Here is a 15649-nt window from a genome sequence, read left to right on the forward strand (position 1 = left end):
ACAGTCGACTATACTATTATGTAACTTCGTACATACATTACATGCATACATATATACCAATGAACTTCAAGAGTAGTTATTGAACTTGAACATCAAAACTAATTTGATTCATTCAAAAAGAACAAGAAAAAGAAAAAGGTGTTGGTGGCGTTCCCAGCCGCTCGTCTCTTCTTTTTTTAAAATCCAACGTCAGAAGGACATCCCCGAATTTCTCTCACGAGAGAACACACACACGCAGAGGGTAAGTAGGTAAGCTACATAACCCATACATCCTTTCTTAGCAGCAGCATGGCAAATAAAAAGTGTGACCACCCACCTGGGTTTGTATGTATTAATATGCTAATACTATTAGGTACCTACCTAGTAGGTATGTAATAATATCAAACAACTTGGGAACAAACATGGGAGAGCTGAAGCCTTGCATAGAGGCCAAGTAATGTTATCTAATATCGTCAGATTCTCCCACTACAAGCAACGACAAAGGAACTCCGAACTGCAGTTTATCCATGTACCAACAGCCAGTACATACCTCGTAAGCTCCAAGTTGATGGAGGACAAGATCATTATCCCTTGAAACATTTCTTGTTCATGACACATGTCTGTTAGGCTTCCTATAGCCGCCTAGTTTCCAAGCAATTATCGAACTTGGCAATAGTCTTTTTTATCACCAGTTTCTCTCGCCAAGTTCCGACTAACTGACTAATAAGCAAGGCGAGAAGAAGAATGACCACTACATAGTACAGGACGTAGGTATAGTATTGTTATCATTCTTTCTTTCAAGAAAACTTCGTCTGCACTTCTTCTTTTCCCCTACCTAGGGAGTTTGTTATCTTGCCCAGCACAGCAGTTGATGATCTTCTCCTACCTATCTCGATACTCTAGACCACGTTGAGAAGAACGCAACGACGGTAGCATCTCAAAATATCAATCATTATACCGAGTAACCCGAGTAGCAAGATCTGCGTTAGCTCTAGCCACAACACTCTCACCCAGCCCGGAAACTCCCTGATCCATATTTTGGGCTGCAGAATTTGTCTTGGTCTGGTGTAACACAGCATGGTGATGCACGAGACGAAGATGAGCTACTATTATATGTAAGTGGCTAGGTTGACGAACGACAGTAGGCAACTTGGGTAAGAAATGGCGGTGATGAAGTGCTTCCCCGGTTACCCGGGGTTAGTTGAGGATTCGATGCTTGACTATTCATCCAGGTTTGTTCCAGGGATTGAGGGTTTTACTATGTAATATGTAGTAGGGGGTGAAGTTTGTCTTAGTATACTCTAACGCGGTGAGCTTCAAGTCTTGTTATACTCTGTAATTATCGACTTACTATACACATGGTAGCATGGTAAATCAACTGTAGCGTAGAAGCTATGAACACTATTCAACGGAGCTAAAAAGCTTGGTTTTATTTTATTTTTTTCAGCCGGAACCAGAAATAAAGAAATGGTCAATTTTGCGGGGAAAGATGGTCGAATGATGAATGAGATGGGCTCGACCCTCCACGATGCGATTTACGCCCCATGATTGCATTTGCATCGAGGATCAAATAGCGTGGCAAGCATGGGGTCTCCACGCGAACCCGGCGCCAAGTCGAATACACTATGTAGTATGTACTTTTGGGGGGGTATTACGGTATCGTATTCGTCTTATCCTATTACATGGGATGTGTACCTGGTATATTGTAGGTACGCATGTCCATTTTGAAGAATAATATTCGGGGTCCGGGGATTTCCTGATGTAGTGGGTAGGTATTAGGTAGAAATTGAATATGGTAATATTGAAGTAGATACTAATTATATGTTAAGTCTTCATAGATATATAGGTATTTACCTAGGTTAGGGATATCGTGGAAATAGTATGTGGACTATTTTAGCACCTGGGCATCTAACGATAGCTTCAATGTTCCAATTACATAGTAAAACGCTGTTCAGGACTTAACAAAGGAATGTATGTAAGACTTAAGTACATCGTATACATGTATGTACTGTAGTATGTAGTATGTACACACAATACATCCCACATGTACATAGTCGAGATTTGGAATATAACGTCTGCAAGGCAACGTTGAAATAGCCACCTGGGCGTGGGAGTACCTATGCATGTGTCTATCTCTATGGAGTATGTACCAAGTATCCTATCACATACATGCCTATAAGATGGAGACTTTTATTTTGCTCTTCCATATCCTTCATATATTCTGTCGGTAGCCGTTAAGCCCACATATACTATACTTAATAGTCTAGGAAACTGGCTGGCTGGCTGGGTATTGCTAACATGGCAACCGAGCCCGTGGCTTGCTGACCACATTACTTCCGCGGCGTCCGCCTAGGCAGCACGCCGTTACACCTGAAGGATTCTGGGGGCATACCTACATACCCTACACACCCTACCTACCTACACCTGGGTAACTTACGTAGGTACAATACCCAGTAGGTACCTACATTCTATCTAGCAGCTAATAGTTATATTAGGTATGCTTCATTCTCACGTCACGGGGCTGAATCTATTGCAAGTCGTACAACCCAAGTACAATTCCCTCAAACCCGGGAACGTGGAGCCCCGAAGATATGCTGTGCATACCTGGGTACTCACTAGCCTAAGGCCAGTGGCCAGGTAAAGTGATAGGTGTGTAGTGGGTACCTATCATCAATACACTTTAACACTGGGTTAAGTTGGAGATCAAGAAGTCAGTTGCCACTCGGCTCCTCATGCCTGTCCCTATGCAGCCAATAGCGACATGGTATAAACCCTCTTCGCCGCAGATATCACAGGGTAATTAGCACTACTGGGCGTTTGGCTAAGGTGGGTGATAGGTCTTTGTCAGCGTGCCATGTTTAACCGTTGAGGTTGACGGCATACCTAATACCTACCTACCTACCTATAGGATCAGCAACGACCTAACGATGTGGAAAAGGGGGGACATCTCTATATATTCCTCGATACACTTCCCTGTTTCGTAAGACTAGTTTGGCCTTGGTAACTCTATTAAAACTAGGCATATGTTTGTAAGGCTAGGCTAACTCAGGTGATTGGAAAGGAAAGGAAAGACGTTCATATTAAAAATGTGTTCGTGAAAGAGGCTCCTGCTGCTATAGGCTACTTCGCGTAACGTCTTCAAGGTTGTTTTGCTAATGCCACGAATAGTTAAGAGGTACTACCCCTGATGTGAGCGTCGAATGGCCGGAACTGTACCATGTACCACGGCACGAGGTGACGACAAACATGATTGGGCCGCCTACTCAGAAGCAGTGAGGTAACTTCACGGCCGTAAAACTTCGGGTCATTAACATATACATAGCAGGTAGGACTTCTCAGCGGTAACACGAAGTCATCGCATGAACGGGCTCTCCGTGCATGGGATCTCCATGATGAGATGAGATATGCTTCGGCCATCGAAGGGCGGGTTCCGAATTGTGTGTAACCATCAAGCTGGGCGCCAATGTAGGTAAGGGGAGCAAGAAAGTCGTACGTGACTTCATCGCACTATCATATGGGATTGGGATGGCCGTAAATGGCAGTACGGATATCTCTTTCTACCTAATAGCTATCCCTTGATGGAATATACGTTCCACAATCCCGTCTTCAATGGCAAGTAAAGAACAGGACCCTTTTGGTGCAACAAACATCTTCAAGCTTTTTTTCAATAAAAGACGCCTCCTTGCATAGGTATCTACCTCCATAAAGATGGAAATACAGTCAAGCCCAATCCAGCCCCCCCTCTTTTATTCCCTCGTTCACGTTATCAGTGTGTAGGCACATGATTTACATAAAGAAAAGAAACGAATTACCTCAGTAGGTAGGTACTTACCTAATCCTTATGTATGTAGCAGGCACAAGAGTCCTTCACAACAGAAGCAAAAAAGCCCGCAACACAGATGCGTAGATACTTACCTAATGTACCTACCTATATATGGCCAGCAGCCAAGCGAGCCAAGAAGACAGCTCAGCCCCGGGGGAGGAAGCTGGCAATAGGTGTAGGTAGGTAGGTAGGTAGGTAGGTAGGTCGGCAGATACATAGGTTAAGCTTACTACGCCCGCGCTGCCAGACCGTTGAACGCATCAAGCTACCCAATCTGGTACTTGTCTCCTCCCGGGAGCGGTTGTGTGCTAATTGCTGTGCTGTGTTACTGTACTTTCAATATCATACCTCCAATATCTATATAGGTACCCAGTATCCATTCCAATATATGGCGGCTCTTACGCAGTGATGACGGGGCCGTCGTTGTCGTCGTACATTTGATGATTGCTCGTCCCAACCGGCTGGTCCATCTTCTCCTGAACGAGACTTTGAGCGACGATGAACTGCCCATATGTGTGTGTATGTGTATCGGGGAGTGTGCTTCGTAGAGTGCCCAGATTAACACCAGTAAGCGTAGCTACTCCCACCACGCCGATCAAGTCAAGGTAAGTTGAACGGGCCGTTTAAAAACACCTGCTCTTCGCCATGGCAGTAAGTATTTGGGAGTAGAAGGGGTGCTCGAAAATCCCTCCACAAACCAGTACAGCACTCTACTACTACCTAGTACCCAGTTCCAGCGTGAGAGAGCCACCATGAGCGACTCCTTCCTCCCCGACTTCCTAGGGTTCAGCTGGGACTTCGTCGAGGCGATCTCCCACCCACCGAAGAATGCAAATGGCCGATCTGGAATTCCATCTACTTTGGTGTACCAACCGTCCGTCTCCCCTAACCTTGGACGGGTGGATCGCGGGATCGCGAAGCAGAGCGCAACGGTACGTGCAATGGCGATGACCTTTCGGGATGGGTCCCCCTTTCCTTTCCAAACGCAACGTACCTACTGACGGCAGTTAATCAACAGCCGGGCGCAAACCCGAAATCTGGGATACCACCATCTCCTCCTCCTCCTCAAGGTTAATAATGGAGGTGTTGGTGTTAGATCGCCTGGAGTAGTAGGATACATCTGTGAAGGACGTTATCGCATTGGCTACCTAATTACGGCAAAGAGTGGTAGGAGGCTTTTTCCGCGACCACAGCTACGATCGTTGATAGGAGATATTCCCTGGCGATAGCAATACTTGCTCATGGTTTCCCGCGGCTTTTAGGTAGCGGTATTAGATATTCGATCCGTTTGTCTGGCATTGGAAGAGTATCACGTTGCGAAACACATTTCCCTTATTTGGATAGATGTCTACGGGAGGTGTCTTGGATAGACATTGGGATATCATGAGCCTGTACATTACTAGATAGGTACCTAGGTAGCGAGATGTAGGGAAACTAATTTTAGCACACGAAGATGGACTCAGATATACATCTAGAATATCTATAGTGGAAATGTGGAGCCCTGCATCTTACCCCTATCTACCTACCTAAGTACGCTCCGTCGCTCCCAAGTACAAGCCTGTGGGAGCATGCTATAACACCATACTAGGGTAGGTTTCGTCGTCAAGAGTGCTGACGAGTCCCTCTTTGTTGACATACCTAGCAGGTATCTAGGTACTATACCGCAATGGTAATGATGCCATTGGTAGTGACCATCTCCGGGAGTACGATGATCTTTGATCCACAACGAGGAGGATAGGGGGCAAATGGGAGAAAATCAGAAAATATCTATTAGCCCTACTCGAGCAAACCCATAATTCTGCTCCCCTACGACCTGGCCTAACTTTATAAGATGAACGGCATATCAAATGATTGCTAACTCTAATAATGTCTCAATTGTTCATAAGTACGTCGATGGGCTGGGAATAAGTACCTAGGCGAGCACCTCGATGGGCCAGGTCCTAGTAGCCGACGATGTTAGACGTAAAGCTGGGAGGGGCAGCTACTGGTACTGCATTTACTGTGGGAAATAGGGGCACTCAGGCTACGCATGTAACCCCTTTTATGTAATACCTTAGGAGGAGCTCTAATCGCAAAAACACCACGCAGTGGAGCCCCGAGGGTGATAGGAGATAGAGGCTCAAGCAACTTCATCACCAGTACTCTATTTATGACAAAGTAACGGCATACTGAGTATATAGCAAGCTCAATGAAGATGGCAACTAGTTGAAGAGAACATCGTCCAATATTGAAGCCACCTTACACATACTAGGCATTCAACTCGGAGTTGGTTTCACGAAGATAACTTATAACAGAAGACAATATGATAATTAAAGCGACATAAGTCCTAATGACATTTATAATAAAAAAACTCATTGCATCTAAGGTAATAAAATCAATTACTTTGCTTTGACTTATCAATACAAGACCGACCATCTGCGATAATATCACAATAAGATGCACCTCTCCCAGCTTCTTGATATTGCTGCCCGCCCAAACTGGGGGCACCCGCGCCTCTGCATATCATACAAAGAGGCGCAAGGGAGAGGGAGATATACCTAGTAGATATAGAAAGATAGCAGAATATTTTTCGCTAATAACAGCAAACCCATTCATCCCGAAGCGCCGTCCATTACAAGCTTATTTTACTAAGGCTTTATATCTCGAGCGTAACCTCTTGTCCCTTGACACGCCCTATCACCTGTTGTGGGGCGTACTTGGGGATAACTTCGTCGTCGTGCAACATTTCAAACTCTTCCGTCGCATCACGACCCATGAAGTTCATGATGGCTTGGGGACCGCCCGGGTGTTCGTCGAGCCAGTTTGTCACATCCATGACAACGCCCTTGACGACTACCCATAAGTCTTCCTTCGTGTTGTGCTTGGCAACCTCTTCCATCGTAAACTCCTTCTCAGGCACCTCGAATTTCTTCGGGCTTTGAGCCTTGCCGGCCGGTTGGGACGACTTTCCGCTGTCGCCAGTGGGGGTAGGTCCGGCAGCACTAGTGTGCTGGCCCGCGGATGGTGCCGATGAGCTAGCACCGTTTGCCCACTCGATGGAAACCTTACCCGGCTGGGATGGGTCGATATGAAGAGAGATTTGACCCAGACGCTGGGCGGCTCCGGCGGAGCCTGAAAGTGCCTGCTGGAACAAGTAGCTGCTTGCCGAGTCACCGGCAACACGACCGTAAACAACACAGCCCAAGAGCGAGGAGCCTCCAAGGCGGTTGGCACCGTGGACACCACCAGCCAATTCACCACATGCGTAGAGACCCTCGAAAGGCTTCTGCTCTTGGTTCAAGACCTGAGCCTTGTCGTTAATCTCGATACCACCCATGGTAAAGTGAAGGACAGGTTCCATCAAAGAGACGTGGAAGTCATCATTGATGTCCAAGGGTCCGTTGTGGAAGAACTTCTTGCCCCACGGGTCCTTCTGTTTGCCATCAGCGATGGCGTTGTAAGTAGTGAAGGTCTTCTGAAGGTGTTCAGGAGAGCAACCAATTTCCTTGGCAAGCTGCTTTCCTGTCATCTTCTTCATCAAACCACGACCAGAGTAGTGGCGAGTGTGGAAGTCCAAGGTGTTGGAAGCCTTGGAGTTGAGGATAAGACGGATAGGGAACTTGCCCTTATCCTTCTCCTTCCACATCATTCCTGAAACGTAATCTCGGTGGCCCAGCTCATCGCAGAACCTGTCACCATCGGCGTTAAGCAGGAGACCACCCTCACCACGAAGGGCCTCGGCAGCCAAGAACTTCCACTTCGATCCAGGATCCTTGGGGTCGACAAGACCTGTAGGGTGAACCTGAACCTTGTCCATATCGATTCCGTTTCCTCCAATAGCCATGACCATCTTCTGGCCATCACCCGTAGCGTGGACACCGTTTGTGGTGGCAAGACCGATAGTATCCGGTCTGTGTTTTTGCAGCAGCGAGTTCTCGCCAAAGTCTGCAGCGTAACCACCTGTAGCCAAAACGACTGGGCCTTCGACAGTGTCCTTCTCGCCATTAGACTCATACGTAACACCAGTGACCTTGTTGCCATCTTTATTCAAGCTCGTCACGCGGGCCTTCTTGATTATTTGGACTCGTTCGGGTTCGGTCTCGGCGAGCTCTTCTAGTCTTTGCATCAAGGCATAAGTAATAGCCATACCAGGGAACTTTGCGTCATGGCCTCTGTGAGTTCTGGGCTGAGAGTGACCACTATGGAAATGATTAGTGAAACTGTGGCTGGATAAACGGGGGTTTCGTTTGCACTCACCCAAGCCGGGAAACTAGAGTAAGATCTAAGTTGAATACATCTTGTAGCCATTCGACGGCGGCGGCGGATTTGTAAGTTAAGACTTTAATGAGGTCGGGTCTCGCCTTGTCTCGTGCGGACTTGAGAGTATCATCATAAAATTGCTTTACACTGTCTTGAATCTTGTGCTCAACTTGTGTCTGCGTCAAGGCACCGTTGATGCCAGATGTGGCTTTGGTAGAGTTTCCACCAAAGAAGCCTTTAACAGATGTATTAGTCTTATGATTCACTGAATCGCAAGAGATCAATTGTCTTACCTTGCTTGTCAAGCACTACGACATTGCCACCGGCAAGATAGATTGTATGCGCAGCACTCAGGCCGGATACTGTATTGAAATGTTGTCAGCTCGTGATTAAAGCAACAGTGATGTCGGACATGACGAGAAGAGGGGGAGTGAACTTACGACCACCGCCGACAACAATTACACGAGGTGCCATCTCTGATTGATGCGATTATATTATGTACAGAACTGCTGTGTTACTGGCGAATATGATGTATAGGGTATTGAGAATAGGGAGAAGAAGAGGAAGAAGAAGAAAAAGGATAAGGAATAATAAAAAGTTTAAGTCAAGTTATGAAGCAGCTCGGGTGTCTTAAAACGGAGAAATGCCAAAAAGGAATGCAGGGGATTAAAGCCCTGGAAGATAGCGCTGGAGGTATTCGTCGCTATGGTCTCCCTAACTAGCTGCGCCTTCTAGGCCGACTTGAGCTTCGCACTTACTTAGAATTGTTGACACGCTGATTCGTGCACAGGTTTTGAGCCGAGGTCGACTTTCAGCGGATCAGGGGGTGGATACTTTGGTACAATGTATTTTGTACCAACTCAAGAAATATTACATGTGTGCTACTAGGAACATTTGAACATTTGAACATTCAATGTTGTCATTTGCCTTGCTTAGCAATAAAATAATCTAAGAGTTTCAATGTTACAAGAGTTTAAGCATTGACGAATGATGTAAGAGTATTTAATAAATTCATATTCATCTCCTATATCGCAAAGGGCAATTAAGTAAATCAATCCGATTGTTGTTGAGGAGGAACAAAAAAGAGCATTGAAAACATCAAGAAGCTCGTATCATCTTCGGCCGAGGACGTGATGTCATTTGGGCGCCCCTACAAATATGTACCTAGGTACTACGCATTACCCGGTTGAATTCTGACTAAAATGCCGAGGTTCCATCTGGCAGTCCGTTCAAAGCGCTCTCGCTTTCAATGTTCAATGTTTTTCTCTCCACACACAAAAATGGAGACAGCTCAATGGTCCTGAACCTTCTTCCCCACAGTCACGAGCTAAAAGATTTAAAGCTGCAGGATGATCCCATGGGGTTGCGAACCGTCAGGAACTATCAGCGACCGTAGGTAGTACGTACTACTACAGGGTACAAGCATATATGTACCTAACCTAGGCATGTATGCAGTGTGAAGAGACTTGACATCTGGACGAGCAAAAGAAACAATGAACCTTCACACATACATGTACATACCATACAACATGTATGTAGTACATGCTAAATAACCAAGTCTGGCACACGGAACCAAGTACATACTATTCTAACACATAACTACTTACATTGCATGTGATTCTTATCCCCAGAAAAATATAATTATAATTATCTGACGGCAAAGACAAAACTGGTTGCATCTCTCCACAAAAAAGGGATCTCGCCTGTCAGATGATTGATCCCATCAAATCACAATACATGCATACGCCATTACCAGGCAGCTGATTGCTGATTTGATCCTCTGGCTGCTTGAAGCCGTCGGTAGTCGATTCCTTCCCTTGCCTCCTCCCGTTACATAGTTGGGAGTTGTGATGCCAAACTAACCTTAAGTCTGTCTACCTCGACTACCAATTTGCATGTGAAAATGCGGGATGGCCACCTACTAAGGAGTCGCCGCATCATTACTACTAGTAGTAGCTTGCTTCACATTATATAATCTATGGACCTCACGATGATAACATTCCTATTTGGCTTTTGGGAATTAATAGATTATACCTCGCTGTAGGTAGGTGTGTAAAGTATCGGTATGTGCTTAGTATACATATACATACACCAAATATAGGTACTATTAGTAGAGGACAGAAAACGATGCTCAGAACGCCTTTATCCAACCATCACCATCACCACGTTTTTAGAACCTGGAAGATCTTTGCTGCTGTCTAGCCTCATCTAGGTCCATAATACCCCATATCTTCTGAATTTTGCCGTCCACGAACTGATAAGTAGCGTGCTCGTTGAAGTGGACGGCACGGCCGTCAGCCACTAGTCCGGCGAAGTCCTTGACTGGCGTCCCGGTGAAGTCCAGCCACACTGCCACCCGCTGCGTCTCCTCGTCGGCTATTATGGTGTGGATCTCCACATATAGATCCGGCATGGCTGCCAAAGTATCCTCCACCACGCGGCGCGCTATGGCCTTGTTGTTGCGCAGCCGATCTGGCTTGTGAACATACTTGGCGTAGTCCGTCTCCGTTCGGCGAGAGTTGACCATATCGACGTATCCCCTGTACGCCTCTTCCAATGTTTCACGAGATACCGGCGCCTCCATCTCGGGGACGGGATAGTTGCGGATCAGATCAGGTGCGTAGTCATTATTGAGACTGGCTAGCTGTTTACGCATGTCGTCGTTGTTCGTCAAGAACAGCGACTTTGATATCTTGCCCTCGGTAAACCAAACGAAACTATGGCCTATGAGCAAGACTTCTCGGCGCACAGGTTGCTGGCCCAGGAAAGGTTTCTCCGGCGTCAGTTTGGTCCAAATAGAAAACGAAACGCATTGAGCTCTCTCGTCGACGAGGAGACTGTCCTCGTTGATGTGGATATCCCCAGAGGCTAAGTGGTGCTTAACAAGGGTCACCAATGACTCATGTGTGTAATCCGATCCGTTCTGGTTGTATGTGGAATGTATATACTGAAGCAGACCGTCCCATCTCTTATTGTTGACGCACTCAACACAACTCCTTATGGTTGCAACCAGGTCTGAAACTGAGGCAGGCATGTCGATGGAATGATAGTGGATATGGACAATGACAGGGCAGGGACAGATATATTAGGGAATCGGAGGAAATATGAGTAGTATATAACGGCCTGGACGTTATACCACACGAGATAAAAAGCTCCGATGAAAGGTTATATACTCCATTGGGTGGCTGGAAAGTAACGAATAGGTGGCCGCCATGTTGTTATGCACCCTCGTGTGTGTGTGAAAAGCACCGCAGAGTTCAGTCTATTGAGGCCAGCACTAGCATTATCACCCGATCCATCCAATCAGATCCAGCTCCGATGTGATCTTTCTTTTGTCTAATGTTATCGTGGTTGCTTTGAGGGTAATACTAGGCCTACGTAAAGCGATGTACTAGCACCTGCAGTTCTGGCTTGGAACATTGACTTCGAGGCCATACGAGAAGATCGCTCCTCGTTCTGCCCGAAGACAAACCCGGAACCCTGATTGGGAGATTGGTATGGGTAATAAAATCGATGCTAGACTGACAAAGAGGCTTACCAATAAAGGGGAACGAGAATAGCAAGTGCGACGAATATTCTACGGCCGGCACGCACGTTTCTCAATTTGGCCCTGAGACGCCACATTTGTGACTTATCACAGTCATTGTTGAAAACCACACCAAGACTGTATATCTGTAACCTTGCAGTTAAGCGGTCCGTTGTGGAATTTACCAAAAGAATGCTCTCATCGCTATCTTTTCTGTTCGGAAACATAAATAACTGAAGGCATCCTAAGTTGAACGAGTTTCGCAACATCCCTTTTCCATGTTAAACTCAGAAATTGGAGCATCGGTACCTACCTAACCTAGGGAGGTACGTATGAGGTACGTATCCTGGATTGGATAATCTAGCCATCTTCGAGATCGATCTTCGCGATGTAGATGTAGCCCGAGTGGCAATTCGGAATCGCGTTGGCTAGTACTATTCCGAAAGTCTAGTTTAAAGCTTTGTACTTTGGTATGAACTTCGAGTTACAAAAAAAATTAAAATCTCGTGGGGCGTCTTTGAAATAGCAAAACGTGTCAAAGCGCCATCCGCAGACAAGGCGAGTTGCTATTCATACTAATAAAGGGGGGGCTCATACCACGATCTACCTAGCGGTAAGAACGGCCCGTCTTTAGATCTCAGAACTAAACATAATTGATGCTGGATGCTGGGATCATTGTTGGTTATCTCAGCTGCCCTGAATACCCCGTTCTTTGACAGGTCAAAACCCACATCGATGGGAAACCTGGTAACGAAGACGCCACTAAAGTCACCTCTAAGAAGAAAGGGTCCCATTGTGTTGAATATATGAGTTGAATTACACAATCGGTTCGTTTACCGATTCATTTTTGTAGTTGACGAGAGCTATCTAGTCTCATATCGTTCTGTAAGGATAATAGGTAGGTCAATACTGATGTCAAAACCATCAAGCAAGGAATAGGGGTCTTTCAGGGTGAGCGACTCGAGTGTGTTAAGCATCAAAAGAGCTTAGAAACACGAATATGCCATGCTAGTTATGTGTCATAGTTGCCTAAAAATCGATGGGTGAAGAGGTAAGCGGCTCTCAAAGAGTTCAGCCTTGTCTACAACATCTGTAATATCTCAACTGTCCCACAGATATGCACCCTAAAGGACTCGGCATATTAGTTACCTAGTAGAAAGAAAAATACACTTGTTGTTTCATATCCATCAAACATGGAATTAATCGTCTCGGATAACCGGGCGCTGCTTGTCTTATGCCCTGTCAATAGAGTAAGTGTCCTAGTAAGTGTCCACATACATCGCAAGTTCTTACAAGCCGCTATTTGCCAAGTCCCCTCAACCTCGCCGAAGTTCAGCATCTTCTCAGCTGATGCAAGACTAGTAAACGATTAAAATATGCTTCTTGTCAGCTTCTCGAGCGTCTGGCTAGATGACGTATAAACCCTAGAGACAGACTCGAGAAGTAATGTTTCGGCATTGAGTTATCTCGTCCCTGTCTCTTGTTGTTTTCTTAGAAATCTTGACACAGATCTGGTAAACGGGAGCTCCCATCTTATTTATATTATATATATTAGAAGTAAAGTCTATTGAGATTGTGAATGGAAGGATTTGGCGACTCTGCTGTAAGCAATTGGGCTGACTGTAACCTCGTGAAGGGCGGACCGGATCCACACGGCTCAACGAAGAAAGAGGTGTCACTTTTCAGCTGCATATTCTTATTGACGCCCTAGCCAATCGGCCGATGATGCTTGAAATGACTGGGTACCTTCTAAATTACTTGGCGGGTTAGTATGTTCTGCTTTTCTTTTGGCTGCTGTAGTTTGTAATTGTACCACCCTAGGTAGGTAGGTAGGTAGGTAGGTAGGTAGGCGACTAAACTCCCTTACTCTAAGTGAGCTGAAATACCTTGATAGAAATGTTGAAATATCGAATGAAGGAAGCAGTATGGTGCTCATTGGGAAGGCAAAAGTGATAGTAGTAACAGAGTTAAGCCTATGAGCGTGGGACTTCGTCATCCTAGGTAGCTATTGGCCAAGTGTGTGACAAGGAAGCCTGTGTTGCCAAGTTGTAGCGCGGATATCATCCCCTCAACATCGTGATGTGCTAGGAATGACATTCCTGAGAGGGGGTACGAATCGGAGAATTTCCACTGATGGCCAAGTGCCGACTACAGAAAGATATCCAAGTCTTCATTGATGTGATAGCTATTCAACCTGCAGGACAGAAATCGAATTGGGCATCTTTGCAGGTGAGGTAGTGTTCATGAAGGGTTTTCCCGGTACTGTAGATATGTATCTTACGATATATACCAATGATTCGAGAATAATTCGTGAGGTAACATTAAAAGTAACGAACGTCAATGCAAGTTGTAAGTTCTAGGTTCCAACTTGAAGTTCCAATGTTGAATGTTGTTGTTATCACAACATAAATTAATGAATCTAGTTATACGGAGAGAGAGATATGCATGGTGCATAGCATAATCAGTTGTGCGACCTGTTAAATAGTTAGTGGCCCGTCACCCAACGCGAGGTCAGCAGGTCAGGTGCTACAATCTAATCACCAGTGATGTCATGCCGACTCGACTCCCCCACTCAATACAAGTCGGGAACTTGCGACTCGGCCCAATTATTCCCTATTCATCAAGTTTAACATCTTGAATACCATCTTGATCTTGAACGCTTAAAGAACGTTTGTAACACTCAACGTCCAAGATGAAACTTCTCACATTATACTGCCTTCCAATAATCGTAGCAACTGTATCTGCCCGTTCTACCGCCTTGCCCTACGGTATACGCCTTAAATCCAACAATCAGAAGCCCATCATGGACGGCGTTGGTCCCGTCATGCCACCATCCCAAGAGCCCGCCGACCCGGCACAACCACAACCTCCCCCTCAAGGCGAAGTGCTTATTTCGGATGTGATGGGTCGCGATCGCAGTATCAATATTTTCGCCGGGTTTACTCGGGACGTCGCCCCTATCTCATCACGCCTGGACGACTTCTCGCGGAATAGCACCGTGCTTGCCCCGCGCAACTCTGCTGTCGAGGGGCTACCTCGTAAGCCCTGGGAAGACCCAAAAGATTACGAAGTGCTTGGATCAAACGCCTACGAAGGTGGAGATGGACAGGACAGGGCGCAAAAGAATCTGCGGAAATTTGTCGAAGCGCATGTTGTCCCAGTGAGCCCCTGGCCTGAGAAGCAAAAGGCGAAGACGTTGCTCGACAGCGATAGAGAGATATGGTGGGAGATGAAGGATGGCGTCAAAACAGTAGGTTATCACTAAGCCTCACTGATGGGTAATGTTCGGGTATCTAAACTGACCATATCCAGATTATGCCCGACGAGATCGAAGTAGACAGCGTTGCTGGTCGTGTCGGGAATGGCGAACTTTGGATTTTGAAAGGCGTCCGGAACTACGTCTAGTCATCGAATACTATGTCAATCCCGTATTATTGACTAGTTCATCGTACTCACGTCAAAAGGTATTTGGCTATAGATACAACTTCAACCTAATGTAGTTTGTTATGCTACGTAATACGTATTAGATTTCAAAGGTTCGCACGGCGCATAGAGGTCTAGCTAGGCACATCATTTGGCCTGCTGGAAGCCCGGATTTGCGGACAGGGCACACATATTCCTGTCGTTTAAGTGGTCTGGCATCTGTTTATGTAAACAGATGAGAGTATGGCGTTTTGGGAGGATCATGGGTTGTTAGAATGAAACTACCTTGGGTAGGTAGCTGTTGCTTTGGTTTAATAGATCATAATCTGCTGATAGTATATATGACAAAGTATGAAAATAACTTGAAAATGAAACTCTTAAGAGTTATACCAAGCACTTGAGCATCTACATAACTACATACACTACCTAATAATCAAGCAGCTTGATTGGCGTAGTTTGGCGTACTAAGATTGGTGATAGAATCACTAGGTTAGTACATTGTATTAGCAGCAAAGGAGCCTATGCACGGACCATATACTTACGGCTTTCTGTCGGCAACAAATAATCCTGTCTTATCTCCACGTGACTTTATGTGCTAATAAAATACAGTGGGTCTGCTTTCTTCTTCGGATTGTTATCGCGCTGCGCTGATCGCACGG

General features: G+C 45.9%; 3 protein-coding genes across 3 annotated transcripts; 1 reads left to right on the top strand and 2 right to left on the bottom strand.

Annotated features, from left to right (window-relative positions):
* Positions 1–6090: 6090 nt before the first annotated feature.
* Positions 6091–8592, bottom strand: GGS25DRAFT_508886 (flavocytochrome c). Its single transcript, XM_049262504.1, has 4 exons — positions 8482–8592; positions 8335–8403; positions 8039–8276; positions 6091–7980 (listed from the first exon to the last, which is right to left on the bottom strand). The coding sequence occupies exons 1-4, from the start codon at positions 8513–8515 to the stop codon at positions 6438–6440; spliced, it is 1884 nt and encodes a 627-aa protein (XP_049113468.1). The 5' UTR covers positions 8516–8592; the 3' UTR covers positions 6091–6437.
* A 1411-nt stretch (positions 8593–10003) lies between these two features.
* On the bottom strand, positions 10004–11365 carry GGS25DRAFT_466818 (SnoaL-domain-containing protein). The gene has a single exon (XM_049258971.1). It carries the CDS (start codon positions 11073–11075, stop codon positions 10212–10214), a length of 864 nt encoding a protein of 287 aa, XP_049113469.1. The 5' UTR covers positions 11076–11365; the 3' UTR covers positions 10004–10211.
* A 2694-nt stretch (positions 11366–14059) lies between these two features.
* GGS25DRAFT_508892 (uncharacterized protein) lies at positions 14060–15648 on the top strand. Its single transcript, XM_049262505.1, has 3 exons — positions 14060–14817; positions 14880–15479; positions 15600–15648. Exons 1-2 carry the CDS (start codon positions 14260–14262, stop codon positions 14970–14972), a joined length of 651 nt encoding a protein of 216 aa, XP_049113470.1. The 5' UTR covers positions 14060–14259; the 3' UTR covers positions 14973–15479; positions 15600–15648.
* The last annotated feature ends 1 nt before the right edge of the window (position 15649 follows it).

Source organism: Hypoxylon fragiforme (genome assembly GCF_022984875.1).
Source record: "Hypoxylon fragiforme strain CBS 206.31 chromosome Unknown GGS25scaffold_9, whole genome shotgun sequence".
NCBI lineage: Eukaryota > Fungi > Ascomycota > Sordariomycetes > Xylariales > Hypoxylaceae > Hypoxylon > Hypoxylon fragiforme.